Below are 22,282 nucleotides of genomic sequence, written 5' to 3'. Positions count from 1 at the left end.
TTCTCTTTTCCTTCACTTCCCTTCCCCTTTTCCCTTTTCCCTTTTTTCCCTTTTCCCTTTTTTCCCTTTTCCTTTTTCCCCTTTTTTTCCTTTTTCCCTTTTTTCCCTTTTCCTTTTTTCCCTTTTTCCCTTTTTTCCCTTTTCCCTTTTTTCCCTTTTCCCTTTTTTCCCTTTTCCCTTTTTTCCCTTTTCCCTTCTTTTTCCTTTTCCCCCTTTCCCTTTTCCCTTCTTTTTCCTTTTCCCTTTTTCCCTTCTTTCCCTTTTTTCCCTTCTTTTCCCCTTTTCCCTTCTTTTCCCTTTTTCCCTTTTTCCCTTCTTTTCCCTTTTTTCCTTCTTTTCCCTTTTCCCTCTTCTCTTCTTCCCTCTTCTCTTCTTCCCTCTTCCCTCTTCTTCCCTTCTTTTCCCTTCTTTCTTTTCCCTTTTCCCTTCTTTTCCCTTTTCCCTTCTTTCCCTTTTCCCTTCTTTTCCCTTTTCCCTTCTTTTTCCCTTATTTTCCCTTTTCCCTTCTTTTCTCTTCTTTTCCCTTCTTTTCCCTTTTCCCTTCTTTTTCCTTTTCCCTTTTCCACCCTTTCCCCTTTTCTCCCCTTTCCCCTTTTCTACCCTTTTTTCCCTTTCCCCCCTTTTTCTCTTTCCCCCCCTTTTCCCCTTTCCCCCTTTCCCCCTTTTTCCCCTTTCCCCTTTTTCCCCTTTCCCCTTTCCTTCCCTTCTCTTCTTTAAGACACAGACAGACTCATCTTCTTGCTTCCATGGTGCAATGGTGGTATATTAGTTTCTTTTCTGTTGTGATAAAATACTGTGACTACACATGACATAAGGAAAAGGAGTTTATGTGCCTCACAGTTCCAGGACGATAGAGTGCTTCATGGTGGAAAGGCAGGCAGCGCAGGAAGCTGAGAGCTCTTGTCCCCAGTCAAAAGCCCAAAGCAGAGGGAGCTGAAAGCAAGGTGACTTTAAACTCTAAAAGCTTGGGGCAATGACAATAAAACCCTTCCCAATCATCGGACCACAGGTATGTACCAGCAAGCCTGGCTTGGGACTCACACTTCAATGGCATTTGTAAAGGCAGGCTTCCCTTTGGGTGGAGGGCCAAGGCAACTCTGTCCCTAAATGCACTGTTATTGTAAACTTTCATTGTGTTAGCATTATTGCTGTTACAGCTGGGAACGGTGGTGGGGTAAGTCTAGCCTCACAGGAGGCTAGAGCAAAAAGATTCAGTCAGTCAGTCAGTCAGTCAGTGATTCATTCATTCAGTGATTCATTTTATACAGTGTCTGCCTACACAGCTCTGGCTCTCTTAGAACTATGTAGACCAAGCTGTTCTGGAACTCACAGAGATGCACTTGACTCTGACTCTGCCTCCAAGTTGGGATTCGAGGTGTCCATCAGCCCACCGGGCCTTAGAGGATTTATTAGAGATGGGCATAGGGGTTTACCAGGAGGCCTAGAGTGAAGCCAGCGTGGAGGAAGGAGGTGAAGGTGGTGCTATGATAGCCCTGTGCTAGGCTTGAGATAGTGAGCAGGGTGTGGGACAGGATATAGAGTGTTCCGTAGCTCTTACAGAGGAGGACCTTGTTTCCAGGGTGGCTAAGACGTAACTTATGGGGAGAATGCTGAGGTGTCCAGCTACAAAGTTCAAGTACAGTTAAGTGTGCACGTGCATAACCAACCAAGGCCAGGCTGCCCATTCTGCCACGGCTCTAGCAGGCGCCACCACACTCAAATCCCATTTTCTCACTATTCAGAGATTTCGTTTTTATTTATCCACCATTGCAGATGATATTATATGGTTCAGTGGTTCAGAGCACTGGCTGTTCTTCCAGAGGACCCAGGTTCAATTCCCAGCACTCACATGGCAGTTTACAATCATACACACCTCCAGCTCCAGGGGAATCTAACTCGTGCTCTCCACCAGCACCAGTCGTGTGCGTGTGCGTGTATGTGTGTGTGTGTGTGTGGGGGGGTGTGCACAAATATACATGGAGGCAAAACACTCATACACACAAAATAAAATTTAATTTTTCAAAGGAAAATGACATTTAATTTATAAATTAAGGTCATACCAGCTAATATGCTGACAAAAGGGGGAATTAAGATAACCTTAAAACCTATTGTTTTTAATACATTTCACAAACATGGCACTACACAATTAAAACATACCTTGTACTGTTTTCACTGTCACCTTTTTTTGGCAGATTTCATTGACAGTAAGATAGGCTGTTGCTAATTACATGTTCTTTCTTTTTTTCTGAGACAGTCTCATTATACCCCTGGCTAACCTCAAACTCAAACGATAACCACCTGCCTCTGCCTCCCAAGTGCCACCTAGCCTGCTAATTTAATTTTTATACAATACTTAGATATTATGTCACAAACATAAGGAAAAATGTCTGCTAATTAATTTCATAAGTATTTAGAAGTTTCTTCAAAGTGAAGGCGAGAGTATCAGAGTGAAGAGAAAATCTACAAAATAGGAAAAATTCTTCATTAACTAATAATAACTTTAATATCTATGCTATACAAATAACTACAAAAATTAGACAGTAAAACCCAGATTTATCCAACCAAGTAGATGGGCAAAAATAACTACACTTTGCCTAGCTATATCACTCCTGGGTGTGTGCCTAAAGGATTCTTCTGGACAACACACCACAGAGATAAGCATCCATATTTATCTCTGCACTCTTCACAGCTAGGAAGTGCAACCAGCTTCCATTTACAGATGAGTGGAGAAAGAAAATTCGAAACCAAGGCAGTGGACTCTGATGCATCCATAATGAAAAACAGCATGCTTTCAGGAAAATGGATGGGACTGGAAGGCATCATGTTAAATAAGACTTGAAGGGCAAACCCCTGTTTTCCCTGACATGGAACCAAGATTTGAAAATGTGTGTATATGTAGAGCAGTGTTTGTATTTATCTGTGTGTGTTTATAGCTCATGAGAATAGAGGATCATAAGAGGAGGGAATCTCAAGGGAAGTGGGGAAGAATAGAAGGCGAAATTAGCTGAAGAAAGGAAAGGGGCAGTGATGTCTTAGGCATCACGGTGGGCGTGTGGCTCAAGGGAAGGTGGGCAGTGAGGGAGGGGCTACTGGTGGTGGTGGGATCTGAGGGAGGGAGGGTGGTGATGGAGGGGAGGGGCTGTCTGTGGGGGTGTGGCTCAAGGGAGGGTGGTGAGGGAGAAGATGAGACCAGAGTATGGGAACACACATATGAGGATGTCATGAGGAAATCCATTTCTATGTGTTCTAACCTACACATTGTTTATGAAGAAATCTTTTTCTAAGTAAGCTTTCTTAGGCTAGATGACAAAACAATCAGATGCAATTCTTAGGTTAATACTTCTTATGAGGTTTTCCCATATTTTATCTCGTATAGAAATGTTTCTAGGATTTGTTTAAAAATGTAAAAAATGAACTCAAACAAAAGCATATTACTATAATTCTTCATCTAGGAGTCTTAATGGTTTTGTTCATTAAATTAAGATCTTTGAGGGCACATTTGGAGGGACATGATACTAAATAATTCCTTAAACCCCTTTTTTAAAATTTACAAATTAGCCAATTATCTATAAGAATCTTTAAATAAGTTATAGAAACATCATACACTTTCTGCAAAAAGGATTTGAAAGTCTTATCGTTAAATTTCCCTTGGCCTTCATTTAATTTTCTGAAACATTTTAGATGACTAAATATATTTTAAATTAGAAAAATTCATAAAATTAAACAAATGCTAGAGAAAACATAAGAATTAAGCTTTCCAATTACGTTTTTAAGTTGGCAGCACATGTACTTTGGAAATGACAAAACTCAATCTGTACTAGGTAGTTACAGACACTGCATTTAATAAGGCAGAGAGGTATTTGCTCTTGGCATGTTTTCAAACCCAGTTCAGCCCAGGCCACTCTACAGGCTAAGAGGTTGCTCTCGGAATACTCTTCCCAGCAATTTGATTGGTGTCTAAATTTTAGTTTGTAAAAATTACAGAATAAAAATATAAGAACAAAACTAAAATTTCTGTGAAATACCCTGGATAATGTAACAGGGATACAGATGTAGCTGCTGTAAACATACACACATTGTTTCAAATTAGAATTGATGGTCTTTGTTGAAATGCTTTGTAGTTTAAGTTCTTTGACAGAATGCACTGTGGTCTAAATTCTCTGGTGAATGAGTAAGGAGTGAAGTTCATCTGCCAATGTAGGGTTCAGACGGCAAGCCTTAAAGAGAGAAGAGAGTTGAGTAGTTGATAAATTCTCATTGCTTGGTTCTTCTGTCTTTAAAAATAGACAAACAAACATATAATTTTAAAATTAAAACTAAAATCAAGAATTATTAAAACAAGAGAAATAGACATCAATTTGGTCTCAATTATGTAATCAGCCAAATCTATAATAATTTTATTTTAAAGTATAAATGTGTGTTATGCCTAACTAGTGATAAAGTGCCTGAGTCTAGAATGTCAAGTGTTTGGCAGAAACATCAGACTTCTCTAGTATAGTCACCATTTTGAGTGGAAATTGTCTCTCAGAACCCAGGACATTGGTTTTACAGGATTTGTTTAGTTGTTTTAAGAGAAAGCATCTGTGTTTGTCTCTGAGACAGTGAAATCAAAAGGTTCTTCTTTACATGATCCTGCCTTTTTCCCCCGCACATACTTTATAAACACTCTAGGTCCTAGGAGAATATGCAATGCTTAGAGAAGCCTAAAAGGCCGAGTCTAGGCTAACAGTGAGCGGAGAGCAGACAAGCCCTGGCCTGGGGTCTGCCATCCTACTGCCCTACCTATGGGGCAGCACTAACGCCCCCCATTTCTGCCAGCATTCCCAGTTCAGGAATCTCCATTGTCAGGACCCGCAGGTTTAGCTCTCAGTGAAGCACACTCTGTATCTTTTCTTACACCTCATACAACTTTACCTGTTTGCTGCATCTTCATGATCTCCACTTCATCAGTATCCTCTGTGGTACACAACGGCCCAGCTGGGTACTGTGTTCTTCCTGCCGCAACGGTACACAGCGACAGGGCTACTACCTCCCAAAAGGTGGGAAACGTTCTGATATTGCTGTTGGTTTACTGATTTTCCAGGATGTTTATACCAACTATCAGGTCATTTTACACTAGATGTTCTCCCATACTTTATCTACAAAGCATACTATGAATAATCTAGAACATGAAATTGTATTGGTTCTAGAGATTTATGGTACAGAAAATATTTAGATTTTTAGAAAAGTTACTTCATTCACACTCCTTCCTTTCCACGATGGTGCGGTGGGAAATACCCAGACATCAGGTCTGTTTGTTACTTTGGAAATTTGTTTAAAGCACAATAGTTGAGGGTTTCTAAACTGTGCACACTGGACTACTCTAGAGAGCTCTGGCAGATATGGTGGTATCCTACTCCCAGGGACTATAAAGTAATTCTTCTGAAATAAGGCCTGGCACTAGCCTCTAATTCCAGGATCTCAGAGCCCACAGTGGCAGAATTGCCATGAGTTCCGGGCCAGCCTGGGCTGCACAGCAAAGAACCACATGTAGAGTTAATCGAAATGCCATTCTGATGTGTGCTCCTGAGCATCACAGACCGCAGGCATGCATAGCTTCCTGCTTTCAAAAGTCACTGCAGTTACTATTGCAATACCCCTTTGCCAGCACCAGTGCCAGCCCCACCCAGAGGTCCTTGATCTGAAAGTGAGCGGATGGATTCAAACGGGAGAGGGTGGATGTATACCTCACACTCAGGGAGCTTTGTCATGGGCGCATCACTTTCAACCCTTCATCAATAACAATATGAGAATGAAGATATAGGTTTAAAGCGTTGGTGGGGATTTGGTTCGGTTTGGTTCTTTTTGTTTTTGTTTTATTTTTGGGTTTTGGGTTTTTGTTGTTTTGTGTGTGTGTGTGTGTGTGTGTAGACAAACATTTAGGCCCTGGGGGCAATGATAGGCCTTTAGTTACTTACTGGTGGCAGCAAATTTAAGGGGAAAAATTTACATCCAAATGGGACTTTTATCATCTGAACTTAAATAAGTTGACAAAAATCTCCCAGATGCGTGTGAACCTGCAGACTCACCACTGTTATCTGCTCCCTGACTAGAAAGAGACCCCAAAGAGCTGTTGCACTCACAAGGAGAAGGCTGTGGTTTCTAGTTGGGAAAGCTTGTATTTGGCCCCCACACTTACTTTAGAGTAGTAGTGCTTGGCAGATTCTTCGTCTTTCATGATGCCTAAGCCCAGCTGGAGACAGCGCCCGTGGTAGAAAGCCGCCATGGCCATGCCTTTGATGATAAACTCTGGGAGACAGTCCGTGACGTGGGCTATCATGGGGATGTCGTGGACTTCATCATAGTCTGCTATCCTGAAAGGATGTGAGATTGTGAGATTTAAAAGCATATCAGACATGGTTTATGTCTGCACAGAACAAGCTATGGAAATTCCATGCGCAAAGTGATGTCCCTGCCCTTTTGAGAAGTTTGCTGTGTGGTGAGGTTAATATAACCTAGTCTCCTAAGAGCAGGGAAGGGCCAACCTGATCACAGCTTCCTGTGGAAATACTCAGAGGGATTGGGCTATCCATTAGAAAAATATTTCCTTATTAATACTTTTAAGTATATTTATCATCTTGTGGATACATCAAGTAGGGGTTTAAAAGAATTCTATAATCCCTGTGTAGAGTCAGAGTCCCTTTGTGACTGAAGTACCTAAGGAATGTGTATTTTAACATGGGCACAGCCATTTCTGGGACTCCAAGGCCTCAGAGCCGTGGGACAGTTGGTAAAGCTGTTCACACATTTGGGCCAGGCTGAAAAGACATTGCAGTGGTCTCCTCGGGAGTCCAAGTATGAGTGTTCATGATGACTGCCTGCTGTGTGCAGACTAGCAGCTCCGGCTCCTCCTCCTCCTCCTCCCAGATGTTTACAGCTGGAGACTTCTCTGTACAGATACTTCCAACCGAAACACACACAGAAGTGTTAGCAGAACCCCAGCAGGTCCCAGCTTTGTTGTGTGTGTGTGTGTGTGTGTGTGTGTGTGTGTGTGTGTGTCTGTCTGTCTGTCTGTCTGTCTGTCCTTTTTCAGTTCCTCCCTATCTCTCACCAGGACCCCAGGATCCAAGCTTGTAGTTGTCTCTTGCCCTTTGTGGCACTTTCTCCCACCCTTCTCTACTCTTTTCCCACCCTTCCAAACTCCTAATACTGATAAGAGAAAAAAGAGAGAAGATAGAGAGGAAAGGAAGGAGAACCCTGAATAAAGTCAGGGACTGGAAAGGGGGTAACATTATCATTAGATTACTTTTTGCTGCTGAGGGCCATTGAGGTCCTTAGGGCAAGTTTGATCTTTGCCATCAGGATATCTGATTCCTTTTCTTCTTTGTGTACAGCTACTTAACAAACTTTTGACTAACCACCAACCAACAAACCACCTCTTGGGGCCCAAGCATTTATTTATATAGCCTCTGAATAGTACCCAGAATTCCAAACATCACACAATCACAGAAACTATCTGCAGCTGGCAAAAATCACTCCCCTACTGGAGCAAATCATAGTCAGCTGCTAAAGAAGCCCCATACCCCCCCACACCTGGGATTAAAACAAGAGTAAGCCTCTCTCCCTCTCTCTCCCTCTCTCTCCCTCCCTCTCTCTCTCTCCCTCTCTCCCCCTCTCTCTCTCCCTCTCTCTCTCCCCCTCTCTCCCCCTCTCTCCCCCTCTCTCCCCCCTTTCTTCCCCCTCTCTCCCCCTCTCTCTCCTCCTCTCTCTCCCCCTTCTCCCCCTCTCCCCCTCCCCCCTCTGAAATCCTGAAGGTGAGTGATACAGAATTGTATGTTCCAATGTGGTCATAACTAGTCCTACTGGCTATTTCCTTAAAATGTAACTGGTTTAAATTTTCAGTTCTCGGTGGCATCTAAGATCATCGAGCAGCTGTCATCTTGACGCTGCAGGAAGTTTTGTTGGGCAAATCAGGCATAGAACACCAAGTGGTTAATGACAAGATAATACCAAGAACACCAAGATAAGTACCTCTAGCTTGTCATTCACACATTGCTCTGGCTTGAAAATGTCCCCTGCAACATTCAGGTGTGGCTAGTGTCAAGATTAAGAGGTGTTTAGCTCTCCCCAGTCATGAATGAGGGTTTCCCATTCTATAGAAGGCTGCACTGCACATAGCCTGGCAAGGTGGAAGTTGGGGATCTCGCCCTTTAATAATCTGCATTATGAGGACACCGTATTCCTCCCCCTCTGGAGAAGGCAGGTTTCACCTGCCAGCAGAACTTGTCACCACCCTGGTTATATAGTCTTCTCAGCTCCCAAAATGTAAGAAACAATTTCTATCCGTTATAAACCACCCATCTGTGTTGGTGGGATAGCAACACAAAAGGAACTCAGAGTCACCTTTTGGAAAACGAAACACACTTGGTAAAAAACTTCATCTTGTAGTAGTATTCCACAAGAGTCCCCTGGGCATAGACATTCCCTCGCTCAGCTGCTTCCCGTAAGCAGTGCAGGGCGGCATCAGTGTCTTGGCGGATTCCCTGTCCGTAAAAGTACATGAGACCAAGTGCACCCTGGGACTCCAGACTTCCGTTGCCACAAGCTTCCGAATGCCAGAAAAATGCCTGGGAAATCACAAGTTCATTTTATTATCAGCATGATGAAATTATGAGAGAGTTCTAGAAAGAAAAAAATTCTAATTATAATTGTATAGTTATTGGATTTATCTCCAGGAATGAGTCCTACAGGGTTGTCCTGGACTATATGTAGATATAAGGGCATGGGAGCCATGTGCTAAGTTCCAAGGTGAGTTCCACAGGTCAGCTTTGCTCCTGGCAGAGGAAGGTCCTCTGTCTTGGGTTTCAAGGTCTGCAAGTTTGGCGGAGTAAAGGTGGAAAAGGTCTAACCTAGGAAGTGAGGGAAGGCCTGCACCTGCCAGGAGACGCACTCACAGACTCCCCAGTGATGATAAAGAAGAGCTGGAGCCTGTGCGTGTCTTCCTGTTGCTATGACCAAGCGCCTGACAACCACACCTTCGGAAGGAAGGCTTAGTTTGGCTCCCGGCTCCCTCCCTCAGCGGTAGCGAGAGCTTGGCAACAGGAACAGGAGGTAGCTGGATGCTCATGTTTCCTCCACATACAGGAAGCAGAGGGTGGGTGGGTAGGAAGTAGAACCAGGCTCTAAAACCTCCCGCTCTGCCTCCTTCCTCTTCCTCCAGAGAGGCTCCACTCCAGAGAGGTTCCAGAGAGGCTCACCGGCTGGAGTTCACAGGTGCTGGCTGCCAAGATCAAAAAGGCAACTTAGGCTGAACATCGTTTGTGTTTGTATTTTCTCATTTCGATGGTCCCGGATACCTGACATGTCAGTTCTCTCCTTTCTCGTGAGGGTTCTGAGAGGCAAACTCAGGTCGTCAGGCCTCATGGCAAGCCATTCCGGAGGGCCCAGCTTTCTTGTTTATGTGGTCTGAGGGTCTAGTCTGAGGGATAGAACCACCCACATTTAGAGGACGTCTTCTGATGATGTCATCCTAACCTAGGCAATTTCTCACACATAAGTGCTTTGATCCTTGGTAATTATAGAATTAATTCATTAATCCTGATTAATTATCACGTGATCATTTGCTTAACACTGAATCTGACTTAAAGTACGTCCATGTGGTTGTTGGAACATTCCTGACTGTTACCTGCCTTTAGGAATTTGCCGGGCAGTGGTGGCGCAGGCCTTTAGCCCCAGCACTTGGGAGGCAGAGGCAGGCAGATTTCTGAGTTCGAGGCCAGCCTGGTCTACAAAGTGAGTTCCAGGACAGCCAGGGCTAAATAGAGAAACCCTGTCTCAAAAAATCAAAAAAAAAAAAAAAAAAAAAAAGAAGAGAGAGAATTTTCCATTAACCCTTCACTGACCAGTCGGACTCGGCCCTACATGTCCTTCTCATAGGATTTTCTCCAGTAATTTTTGTGAGAAAGTATTTTGTCAGAAATACAGTGGCTTTAGCTTTTAAATCCTCATGTGGTTTACTTACGAGCAACCTTTAGTGCTTTCTCAAATTAAAGGAAGCTTTACTTTAATCGTGCTCAAAGGAGTCTGGCCATTATTTCAGGACTAGTCCTCTTTCCTTTTTCTTTCTTTTTCTTTTCTTCTTTAAAGTTTTTGCTTTGTTTGTGTAACCTTTTCTAGCATACAACAGGGTCTCACATCCATAGCCTCCTTTGGTAAAAGCAGGAAGGCAGAGACTGTTGAGTTGAGGAAGGTTTGAGCTGAGCTTTGAGGTTTTTTTTGTTTTTGTTTTTTTTTTTTTTGTTTTTTTTTTTTTTTTTTTTTTGTTTTTTTTTTGATGCTCAATCTAGACTGTAGATTTGATTGGGCGGAGAGACCCTGAGACAATGAGGCACACTTCTGGGTGGAGAGAAGCACTGCTGGAAGGGAGCACCCTGTCTCTGCTTCGCGCCTGCAGTGAGGTGAGCACCAAGTTGCTCCTGCAGATATTTGTCATGATGGGAAGCCTGACACAAGAACCTGAAGTAGGAGCTCCTTTACCTTGTGTAGGAGATGTTAGCCATACATACTCAAGCCTACTCGTTCCACAGTGTCTTCTCCGAAGAGAGCTGGTGAAACAATTATTAATCAAGATATTCTGCTAGCATTAAAGGAAGGAGGTTGAGGTGTAGTTCAGCATAGGCGAGGCTGGGTATTCTGCCAGAACCAAAATAAACACAAGGTTTTATATGGAACCGGGCAGTTACCTTTTCCAACTCTTTGGGCTCTTTCATTGAATAAAACAATCCTAGAATACTTTGCGCCTTCACACTAGCTTTTGGGTTTCCATTGTCGGCAGCAAGCAGCCACAGTCTGAAAGAGACAACAAGGGAGGGTTAATCTTTGCTTGGGCATGTTAGCAGCACAAATGCTTAACTTGAAGAAAGAGTACCTCTCTGCTTCCTCATCTGATCGCTTCACCCCCTTTCCTTCAAAATAAGCTCTCCCGAGGTTGTAAGCAGCAGCGAATTTCAAGTGCATTGTCTGGGGGCATGAAGAGTCGAGGATCTTCCTCATATAATTCACTCCTTTTTCCTTCCACAAAGGAAAAGAACAAGCAAAGAAAAACACGAGTTTTTAGTTTTGCTCAAACTGAATGTCTTTCTTCCAATATCATATAGGGTGTGTACAAATCACAAATCTATGCTTAGGAGTATAACCAACCGCTCTGGATTTTCAGGGATAAAGACAAGGAAGGAGGGGTTTTGTAAATGTGCTGGTCAGGCATTCCTGTGGGCTGTGGGGTGCATATCTTACACTTTTCTCTCAGTCTGACCTGTGCAGAGTGTGACAAACATCTCCCTTGGGTAAAGGCACATGTGAGTAAACCTAATCATCTGAGTTTGATCCCTAGAAGCCACACAGTGGAAGAAGAGTTCTCCTCTGACATCTGTGTGTGTGTGTGTGTGTGTGTGTACGTGTGTGTGTGTGTACTATGCTGCTCTTCCAGAGGACTCTAGATTGATTCTAGTTTGATTCCCAGTGCCCAAGTTGGTGGCTCATATCCAGCTGTAACTAATCTCCACAGGAACCTGTGCATGCATGCCTGCGCACACACACACACACATACACACACACACATATACACACACACACACACATACACACACACACATATACACACACACACATACACACACACATACACACACATACACACACATACACACACACACATACACACACACACACATACACATACACACATACACACACATACACACACATACACACACATACACACACATACACACACATACACACACACACACATACACAATTAAAAATAACATAACTCACTAGAGGGCACAGGGAAAGCATCCTAATTAACAAAATCAGAAATGAAAAGGGAGACATAACAACAGATCCTGAAGAAATCCAAAACACCATCAGATCCTTCTACAAAAGGCTATACTCAACAAAACTGGAGAACCTGGATGAAATGGACAAGTTTCTAGACAGATACCAGGTACCAAAGTTAAATCAAGATCAGGTTAATGATCTAAACAGTCCTATATCCCCTAAAGAAATCGAAGCAGTCATTAATAGTCTCCCAACCAAAAAAAGCCCAGGACCAGATGGGTTTAGTGCAGAGTTCTATCAGACCTTCAAAGAAGATCTAATCCCAGTTCTTCACAAACTATTCCACAAAATAGAAGGAGAAGGTACTCTACCCAACTCATTCTATGAAGCCACAATTACTCTGATACCTAAACCACAAAAAGACCCAACAAAGATAGAGAACTTCAGACCAATTTCCCTTATGAATATCGATGCAAAAATTCTCAATAAAGTTCTCGCTAACTGAATCCAAGAACACATCAAAACAATCATCCATCCTGACCAAGTTTCATCCCAGGGATGCAGGGATGGTTCAATGTACGGAAATCCATCAACGTAATCCAGTATATAAACAAACTCAAAGACAAAAACCACATGATCATCTCATTAGATGCGGAGAAAGCATTTGACAAGATCCAACACCCATTCATGATAAAAGTCTTGGAAAGATCAGGAATTCAAGGCCCATACCTAAACATGATAAAAGCAATCTACAGCAAACCAGTAGCCAACATCAAAGTAAATGGTGAGAAGCTGGAAGCAATCCCACTAAAATCAGGGACTAGACAAGGCTGCCCACTTTCTCCCTACCTATTCAACATAGTACTTGAAGTCCTAGCCAGAGCAATTCGACAACAAAAGGAGATCAAGGGGATACAAATTGGAAAAGATGAAGTCAAAATATCAGTTTTTGCAGATGATATGATAGCATATATATAAGTGACCCTAAAAATTCCACCAGAGAACTCCTAAACCTGATAAACAGCTTCGGTGAAGTAGCTGGATATAAAATTAACTCAAACAAGTCAATGGCCTTTCTCTATACAAAGAATAAACAGGCTGAGAAAGAAATTAGGGAAACAACACCCTTCTTAATAGTCACAAATAATATAAAATATCTTGGCTTGACTCTAACTAAGGAAGTGAAAGATCTGTATGATAAGAACTTCAAGTCTCTGAAGAAAGAAATTATAGAAGATCTCAGAAGATGGAAAGATCTCCCATGCTCATGGATTGGCAGGATCAATATAGTAAAAATGGCTATCTTGCCAAAAGCAATCTACAGATTCAATGCACTCCCCATCAAAATTCCAATTCAATTCTTCAACGAATTAGAAAGGGCAATCGTCAAATTCATCTGGAATAACAAAAAAACTAGGATAGCAAAAACTCTTCTCAAGGATAAAAGAACCTCTGGTGGAATCACCATGCCTGACCTAAAGCTGTACTACAGAGCAATTGTAATAAAAACTGCATGGTACTGGTATAGCGACAGACAAGTAGACCAATGGATAGAATTGAAGACCCAGAAATAAACTCACACACCTATGGTCACTTGATCTTTGACAAGAGAGCAAAAACCATCCAGTGGAAAAAAGACAGCATCTTCAACAAATGGTGCTGGCACAACTGGTTGTTATCATGTAGAAGAATGTGAATTGATCCATTCCTATCTCCTTGTACTAAGGTCAAATCTAAGTGGATTAAGGAACTCCACATAAAACCAAGACACTGAAACTTACTGAGGAGAAAGTAGGGAAAAGCCTCGAAGATTTGGGCACAGGGGGAAAATTCCTGAATAGAACAGCAATGGCTTGTGCTGTAAGATCAAGAATTGACAAATGGGACCTCATAAAGTTGCAAAGCTTCTGCAAAGCAAAAGACACTGTCAATAAGACAAAAAGGCCACCAACAGATTGGGAAAGGATCTTTACCTATCCTAAATCAGATAGGGGACTAATATCCAATATATATAAAGAACTCAAGAAGGTGGACTCCAGAAAATCAAATAATCCCATTAAAAAATGGGGCTCAGAGCTAAACAAAGAATTCTCACCTGAGGAATACCAAATGGCTGAGAAGCACCTGAAAAAAATGTTCAGCGTCCTTAATCATCAGAGAAATGCAAATCAAAACAACCTTGAGATTCCACCTCACACCAGTCAGAATGGCTAAGATCAAAAATTCAGGTGACAGCAGATGCTGGCGAGGATGTGGAGAAAGAGGAACACTCCTCCATTGTTGGTGGGATTGCAAGCTTGTACAACCACTCTGGAAATATTGCAAGCTTGTACAACCACTCTGGAAATCAGTCTGGCGGTTCCTCAGAAAACTGGATATAGTACTACTGGAGGATCCCGAAATACCTCTCCTGGGCATATATCCAGAAGATGTTCCAACTGGTAAGAAGGACACATGCTCCACTATCTTCATAGCAGCCTTATTTATAATAGCCAGAAGCTGGAAAGAACCCAGATGCCCCTCAACAGAGGAATGGATACAGAAAATGTGGTACATTTACACAATGGAGTACTACTCAGCTATTAAAAAGAATGAATTTATGAAATTCCTAGGCAAATGGATGGACCTGGAGGGCATCATCCTGAGTGAGGTAACACATTCACAAAGGAACTCACACAATATGTACTCACTGATAAGTGGATATTAGCCCAGAAACTTAGGATACCCAAGATATAAGATACAATTTGCTAAACGCATGAAACTCAAGAAGAATGAAGACCAAAGTGTGGACACTTTGCCCCTTCTTAGAATTGGGAACAAAACACCCATGGAAGGAGTTACAGAGACAAAGTTTGGAGCTGAGACGAAAGGATGGACCATCTAGAGACTGCCATATCCAGGGATCCATCCCATAATCAGCTTCCAAACACTGACACCATTGCATACACTAGCAAGATTTTGCTGAAAGGACCCAGATATAGCTGTCTCTTGTGAGACTATGCCGGGGCCTAGCAAACACAGAAGTGGATGCTCACAGTCAGCTATTGGATGGATCACAGGGCTCCCAATGGAGGAGCTAGAGAAAGTACCCAAGGAGCTAAAGGGATCTGCAACCCTATAGGTGGAACAACAGTATGAACTAACCAGTACCCCTGAGCTCTTGACTCTAGCTGCATATGTATCAAAAGATGTCCTAGTCGGCCATCACTGGAAAGAGAGGCCCATTGGAGTTGCAAACTTTATATGCCCCAGTACAAGGGAATTCCAGGGCCAAAAAGTGGGAGTGGGTGGGTAGGGCAGTGGGTGGGAGGGTATGGGGGACTTTTGGGATAGCATTGGAAATGTAAATGAGGAAAATACCTAATAAAAAGTATTAAAAAATAAAAATAAAAATAACATAATAAAATAATAAAACTAAAATAATAAAAACAACAAATATATAATAAAAATAAAAATTAATAAAATAACAAAATAAAAGAACACCACAAAGGCATCCCCTTAGGCCACCAAAAGGTCACCTAAGTTGACAGTTCTTCGGCCGACTTCCTTTCTCTCAGAATCTGCCCCTTCAGTTTTTCCAGTCCAGACTGTGTCTATTCCATGGCCTTACTACTCTTCAGAAACGACTTGTGTTTGCTAAACCAAGTCAACTAAATTGCTGGGTTTGGACGGGTTCCTTCCTGACCGAGTCATTTCTGGGCCTGCAGAAATGTTTGTCTGATCTCCTCTCTTTTGATCCTTGGTTATCAGTTAAGTCTCTGTTTGAATGTGACTCCTCTGTGTGGCGTTCTGTAATCAATGCAATGCCCTTTGGTTTCTCAACTAATACCTGCCATTTTAAACCCTCCCCATAGCCCCAACATTGTTCTCTTGGCTTGACTGCTAATCCTGAGGGTAGGAGGACATAGCAGTCAGCCTAAGGCTAGGGCCCCTAATAGAGGTCTGTTGGGAGCCTTGAGTTTAGTTGGTAACGTCAACACTCGCAGCTGGACCATTTGGAAGAGCACACAAGGTAAGGTGCCAAGGTGCCGTCTTCTCACGTGTTCAGAATCCCACAATGATGCTTTCAGTCTCCCCTCTTCTCCTGTTGCTCTCCCATGGAAACTGTTAGTGGGTGAATGAAATCCCCACATCCTTCTCTTCACTCCCTTTGCATTCCCTGCCTAGACTTTGTGGTCCCGTGAAGCCCTCTTTAGTGAAGGTAATACATTGAATCTCCCAATATATTATTAAATATATATAATATTAAATACAGTATAATACTAAATATGTTATAATATTAAATATAATATTAAATACAAATAATGTTGAATATGTTCTGATGTTAAATATTTTATAATATTAAATACATTATAATATTAACTATGTGTAATGTTAAATATTTTATATTAAATATAATATTAAATGTATATAATGTTAAATATTTTATAATATCAAATATATTATATTGAATGCATATGTTAAATGTTCTAATATTGGGATATATTATAATATTAAATATAATATTAAATACATATGATGTTTGATATATTATAATATTAAATATGTTATAATATTAAATGCATTACAGTGCTCAAAGATGGAGATGGCTTTGTTTTTACTTTTTTAGTTTCATCATTTCTATACAGTACCTACTTTATAGTTCAGAGAACCCACAACTTTTCTAGTTCTATCATTTTCCTGGTCACAGGTCATCCCCCAACATGAGCAGGAAGGCTTTGTCTCAGAAGATAGACTCTTTCTGTAGTAAAGTTCCTTGAAAACCCACTGACATTAAGGCCTTGATAACAGTGTCCACATGGGTCCACAAGGACAGATACTCACCCAGTCTGCTATATAGATCTGACCTGAGCATACCGCAGTGAACAAAATAGACAAACCTCCTGACCTGTGAAGCTGTGTCCCAGTGAGGGATAAAGAAATTAAAGAGAAAACAAATCATTAAGTAGCCACTGCAGCTATTTCATAGTCCAACCACAGCAGGCTTCTAAGGAGAAGATAGCTCAGTAATTACCAGGACTGACAGAAGGCAAATGGAAGGATGATGGTGATGCTCTGCGGGAGAGAGATGGGAACCAATCTACTTGTCTTCCAGGAGAAGACAAAGCAAACAGAACACATAGAAAGAGGCAAGAACAGGGTAGAAAGGAGTCGATAAGGTTTGGAAGAATCATGAGATAATAGCTCCACCAGGAAGCAATCCCTTACGGATGACAACAGAAGTGAACAAGACGCAGATTCAAGTCAGTGGTTTATTATCTCTTTGGTGAGTTGAAACTTCCTTTTTTGATAAGTGCTTTCTGGTTGGATATGAAAATTTTAAAGATTTTAGAAAGATGTACCCACCATGACTGTAATTTCCTTAGTCCTTATTTCTAAATTCCATGTTAAATGACCCTTTAACAATAATTGTACCTGTTGAGCCTTGATATGATTTAAATGTAAACAGGGAGCACTGGGTTAGGAAGCACAGATGAATTAAAGCCAGTCCTGAGAAGCCATTTACTCTAGAGAAAGACATGGAAAGTTGCAGAGCTAACATCTCATGAGCATGGCTGTACCAGCTCGCTTCCTCACCCATAGTTCCTCTGAAATAAGGGAAAATATTTTCAGCAGCATGTTCAGAGCTGATGATAGCAAGGAACCTTTTTGTGGTAGATTATAGAAGTTTATAAATGACCCTCAAACACTCACATTGTGCAACTAAGAAAATCTATGACAAATCGACAATGTAATTTCTCTCGCAAGATGATCAAAACTCCTCACACACAATGCTTGTTTTCGACTTTGGCTTCTCCAATTTGAAAACTATAGACATTTGTACAATTTGTAAAGTATGTAAGAATTCTTTTATGTAAGTTTTATGTAAACTTTCTAATGTGAGAGTTGGTGGGAAAGCTTTAATCTTTTCTAGAAACAGAGAAGGCCACATTGGTAATTGTGAGAACCATGCGCAGAGAAAGGATCAGAGTGCATGCTCTTCCTGCACCACAGTAACATGAACTCAGTGGTAAACTATGTTTTCCAGGAGAGATGAAATGGTTTGAAGTGGCAATGGATGTTATCTCACCAGACCTGCTCACCATGTGAACAAAAATATAGAGGCACCGTCAACATGAGGATAACTCCTTGTTGTTCATATGGAGGAAGAAATAATTGGAAAGATAAAGCATGCCTGTAGTAGTTGCGGATGGTCATTCAAGTTCAATATTGTTTCTGACAGTTGAATCTAGTTATGTCAAGAAGCTGCTAGTTTAGGTTTGGACCTGAATGGGGACAAAGTGGGAAGGGACCAAAAGAAATTAACTTTGTTTTTTATATATGTGTGCAGTGACATCAGTATCCATTAGAATACTGAAAGTGATATATTAATATGTTAAAATAGAGATTTTTAAAAATACAATTCGATTCCATCAGATAGCCCATTGGTAGTGGAATCTTAAAAACCATGGACAAAATGATAACTTACAGCATTTGCAATGGTCCCCAGCCCATCATAATACATCACTCCTAGCTGATAAATTGCTTGATGGTCTTTCTCCTGGATTTCCTCAAACTGTGCCAAGGCTTCTTCATACCAGCCCTGAAAGCCACAGAGAGTATTTAAGTTTATTATGTGTTTATAGTAAACCCAAACAGCAGCATACAATGGTCATTTCTGCCTAAGGACACAGTTAACAAATGATTCAGCCATATTGGAACTGAAGGCCCAAACTGAGAAGACAGCGGCTTAGGCCATCAGGCCGTGCTATCTCAGAGAGGGTGTGGAAACAAGCCTTCAGAAGGTATTTATTTATAGAGTAAATGAAGGCACAAGTATCAAACGGTTAGAGAAAACCGAGTCTGTGACTCAAAGGATCCAGAGGGACTCTACGCAATCCTTTGGAATTCAATGAATAACTGACGCTCTATTACTGGACCTGAAGTGAGAGCACACAGAAGGTCTTTCTCTCTACCTACAGAGCTATCCCACTACGATGTGGATAAATAAGGAAATGGTCTCCTCATGCTGTATAGGATATATGAGAAGGTACTTTTCATACCCAATAATCAGGGACTTCAATTATTGTTCCTATGCAAATAGCTTGTTAATGATACTACATATTACAAATAAAACCACAAAATTTACAGTATAGAGATGGATTTTTCAAAATGACACCTTTAGAATAATTTTTCTGAAGAAGGTTCAGATGTCTCCTTAATCTTATATCTGTGGGCCACAACCACAGCCTATGTGATTTCGCAGAATTTCTCTGACATAACAGTGTAAGAGACTCATTTGAAAGTTTGCGGGGACCATCTTCTGCCTCTGCTTTGTGTGTGTGATGCGCAGATGGAACCTAGGGTCTTATCAACCCTATTCAACTACTTTACTAGTACACTAACAGCCCCAACAATTAATCCTAAGAATACAATTATACCAAGAAGAGGAGGAGGAAGAAGGAGGAGGAGGAGGAGGAAGGGAAGGGGAAGAAGAAGGGGAAGAAGAAGGGGAAGAAGAAGAAGAAGAAGAAGAAGAAGAGGAGGAGGAGGAGGAGGAGGAGGAGGAGGAGGAGGAGGAGGAGGAGGAAGAAGAGGAAGAACTATTGTTACCTCTTCAAAATAGAGTTGGCCTCTTAGAAAATATGCCATAGCATCCCCTCTTCTTATTCTTTCTTTCAGGAACTGCAATGCTGTATCCACCAAATTAGCGTGGAGGTAATAATCTGATTCAGAAAGGCAAAAACGGTGTTAGTTATATAACGTGCAGGTTCTCTCGTGAAGCCACACGTAACGTAGAATTCATTAGATGCTGTTAATCTCAGTTTCTTTCCAACTTCTCATCCCTAAAGCTTAGCTCAGAGAAAGAACATAACCTAAGCAGAGTCATGATCACAGCACCAACACACACCTGGCATAATCAAGAAGTGTTTATTGTGCTTGGGTGAGGGTTCACTGCCGGGTAGGCACTCCAATGCAGTCTCTGCATGCACTGGGCAAAGCTGTCTGTGAATGAGTTAAACTCTTAGCCTGAGCCATGTTAGGACTACTAATCAAATGGGCTGGCCATCTCCAGTTTAGTTTTTACAAGCTTATGTAAAAATAGCTTTCAGTATCCATTTGAAGTAAAGCGCAGCGTTGCGCTCTCTGAGGGAAGCAACATCTGGCGTCTCTTTTTTAGAACGAATCCCTAAGTGCTGGGGGGGGGAGGGGTGAAAATGTAATCAGGCTTGAATTGTGAAACACCTCCAGGATCAGCTTGCTGTCTGAGTAAGAAGGTCACTAATCTCCAGGAAAGCCAGAAAGGAGTATAACATTAACTACCTCCTGGAAACCAGTGGCATGGGTTTTTGTTTGTTTGTTTTGTTTATTCTAAGCTTACATGGAATTTCAGTAAAAATAGTTTCCAAGCAAGAATTAACTATTCAGATGTATACCGGGCTTTTCCTTCTTCCACTGGAAGAATTTCTGTTGTTTGGCAGCATACTGAGACAGAGAGAAAGGGTTTTTGGGCAACTTCTCGCTGCTCAGCTTCATCCTGTCTCCACAATGTGGGTCCTGTTAAGGAAGAACACATAGGTGGTTACAATTTCTCCTCCCGGGAAAGCACCAAGGGAGACTTCACTCCCCATCACAGAAGCATCTGCCCCACATTGCCTGGCCAAGGGACCCTGAGCTAGCAACAAATCCCGACTGGCTAAGGATTCACACATGGCAGGGGGCGTCCTGTCATTCCCAACTGCTGCCACTCAGTGGCAACAGACTACACCGCTCACAGTCGCTGCTCCTGTCACGGAGGACTTTCCTGTCGCCCTTTAACTGAAACTGGCCAGAGTAATCCGTTTCGGATGACAGGATGCGTCTGTTTTACCTGGGAATACACTGTGTTTTAGCTCTGTTGCTCAGTCTTCTCTTCCAGTCTGTACTGGATTGCCATGTTACCAGATGGACCACTGCTGCATGGTAAATCAGAGCCTTCATATAAAATGTAGGGGCCACCTCATTTGGGTTGAAGGAGTCCAGGTTGGCCTAAGCTGAGAGTAGTGAAGACAGCAAACTCTGTTGTTGCTATGCTTTTTTTTTTTTCTTTCTGTTTTGGTCTTTGACATTCTACTGGTTCAACTTACTTCCACCAATCAGGAGCCAGCGCCCAGGCCAGGTCTCTCTGATTGGTGGTCTACAGAAGTTCTTAAGAGAAGCTTTGTGTGATTGGAAAGCTGCATTTACATACTTACAGGATACTATTTTAGGCAACACGCTGCTTCATTGGATGAGAGTGGAACTCAAAAAAAAAAAAAAAAAAAGACATGGTTTACTAAGTCAGCAAAAAATAAAAATAAAATAAAATCACTGAAATGTCTGTATGTGGGAGGAGTTAATTAAGAGCTAATTTCTTTATCTGTAGTTTGAAATAAAGGTTCTTAAAGTGTCCTTTCCTTGATATACAAAGTTAATGGGCCCAGCATGGTGGCGAAATGTCTTTAATTCTGGCACTCAGGAGGCTGAGGTTAGCAGATCTCTGCTAGTACAAGGCAGCCTGGACGAAATAGTGAGACCCTGTCCACAACCAGACAAAAAACAAAGTTGCTGGTTACTGGGTTGGAGATGTGGTTTCAGCAGTTAAGAGCATCAGGGTTTAGTTCCCAGCACACCACAGGGCATCTCACAACTGTCTGTAACACAGTTCCTGGGGATTGGATGCCCTCTTCTGACTTATTCAGTCACTAGACACATGTGCCTAGTGTACATGTACACACATGTATCTCTCTAGTGATACACATACACACATGCAGTCAAACCACTCATACACATAAAAATAGAAAGAAATTAATTAAAACAAAACAACAACAACAACAAAAAAAAACAAGTCAAAGTGTTTCCAGAGGATCTGAACTTGGTTCCCAGAAGCCACCTTGAGTGGGTCCCAACCACCTGTAGCTCCAGCTCTAGAGAGTGACCACCCACTTCTCGGCTCTGCTGGCACCCCTCACATGGGACATATATGCATGCAGACACACATACACATACTCATAAGAATAAATCTTTAAAAAGTAAAGTAATTGGATTATGTATATTGCAAAATCTAAGTTTCCACTAAAGAATATAAAGTTCCCAATGAACGAAGCCACATGTGTAAGATATATAGAAGAAAGCAATCCAAATATGACAGCCTACTGTCAACCACCACTCACAAACTAGATGAAAAGATGTTATTTCTCTGAAGACATTAATACAGTGTGCTACTATCTAACAAGGTTTAGAGCAGAGGTTCTCAACCTTCCTAATGCTGTGGCCCTTTAATACAGGTCCTCATATTGTGGTGACCCCTCCAACCATAACATTATTTCTTTGCTACTCCGTAACTATAGTTTTGATAACTGCTATAAATTGTAATGTAAGTATCTGGTATGTAACCCCAAGGGCTCATGGTACATGGGTTGAGGACCACTGGATTAGAGAAACCTCAGAAAACTCAAGGAACGGC

The 22,282-nt window shown here is 41.7% G+C and overlaps 1 protein-coding gene across 3 annotated transcripts; it reads right to left on the bottom strand.

Annotated features, from left to right (window-relative positions):
• Positions 1–1,990: 1,990 nt before the first annotated feature.
• Positions 1,991–20,889, bottom strand: Lrp2bp (Lrp2 binding protein). Of its 3 annotated transcripts, XR_378911.3 has the most exons (10): positions 20,669–20,889; positions 20,235–20,355; positions 19,411–19,523; positions 18,287–18,400; positions 10,907–11,049; positions 10,722–10,827; positions 9,237–9,457; positions 8,383–8,606; positions 6,179–6,353; positions 1,991–4,217 (listed from the first exon to the last, which is right to left on the bottom strand). XR_378911.3 is itself a non-coding variant. In NM_026278.3 (9 exons), the coding sequence occupies exons 2-9, from the start codon at positions 20,332–20,334 to the stop codon at positions 4,152–4,154; spliced, it is 1,041 nt and encodes a 346-aa protein (NP_080554.1). In that variant the 5' UTR covers positions 20,335–20,355; positions 20,669–20,867; the 3' UTR covers positions 1,993–4,151. The 3 variants fall into 3 exon arrangements, 2 of the variants coding, with proteins under 2 accessions (XP_006509546.1, NP_080554.1); NM_026278.3 differs by lacking the exon at positions 9,237–9,457 and having other exon boundaries at positions 1,993–4,217; positions 20,669–20,867; XM_006509483.1 differs by lacking the exons at positions 9,237–9,457; positions 20,235–20,355; positions 20,669–20,889 and having other exon boundaries at positions 10,907–11,042.
• Between the last annotated feature and the right edge of the window lie 1,393 nt (positions 20,890–22,282).

This window comes from Mus musculus, chromosome 8 (assembly GCF_000001635.26).
Source record: "Mus musculus strain C57BL/6J chromosome 8, GRCm38.p6 C57BL/6J".
Classification (NCBI taxonomy): Eukaryota; Metazoa; Chordata; class Mammalia; order Rodentia; family Muridae; genus Mus; species Mus musculus.
Note: the sequence above shows the minus strand (reverse complement) of the source record. Positions and strands in the feature narration are given on the sequence as shown.

Coding starts and splice junctions, on each gene's coding strand:
- Lrp2bp (NM_026278.3), bottom strand. CDS start 20,334: ATGAAGCTGAGCAGCGAGAAGTTGCCCAAAAACCCTTTCTCTCTGTCT. Junction 11,050..18,286: donor TGGGGACCATTGCAAATGCT/GTAAGTTATCAT, acceptor CCTTTGTGGAAG/GAAAAAGGAGTGAATTATAT. Junction 8,607..10,721: donor AGCCCAAAGAGTTGGAAAAG/GTAACTGCCCGG, acceptor GTGATTTCCCAG/GCATTTTTCTGGCATTCGGA.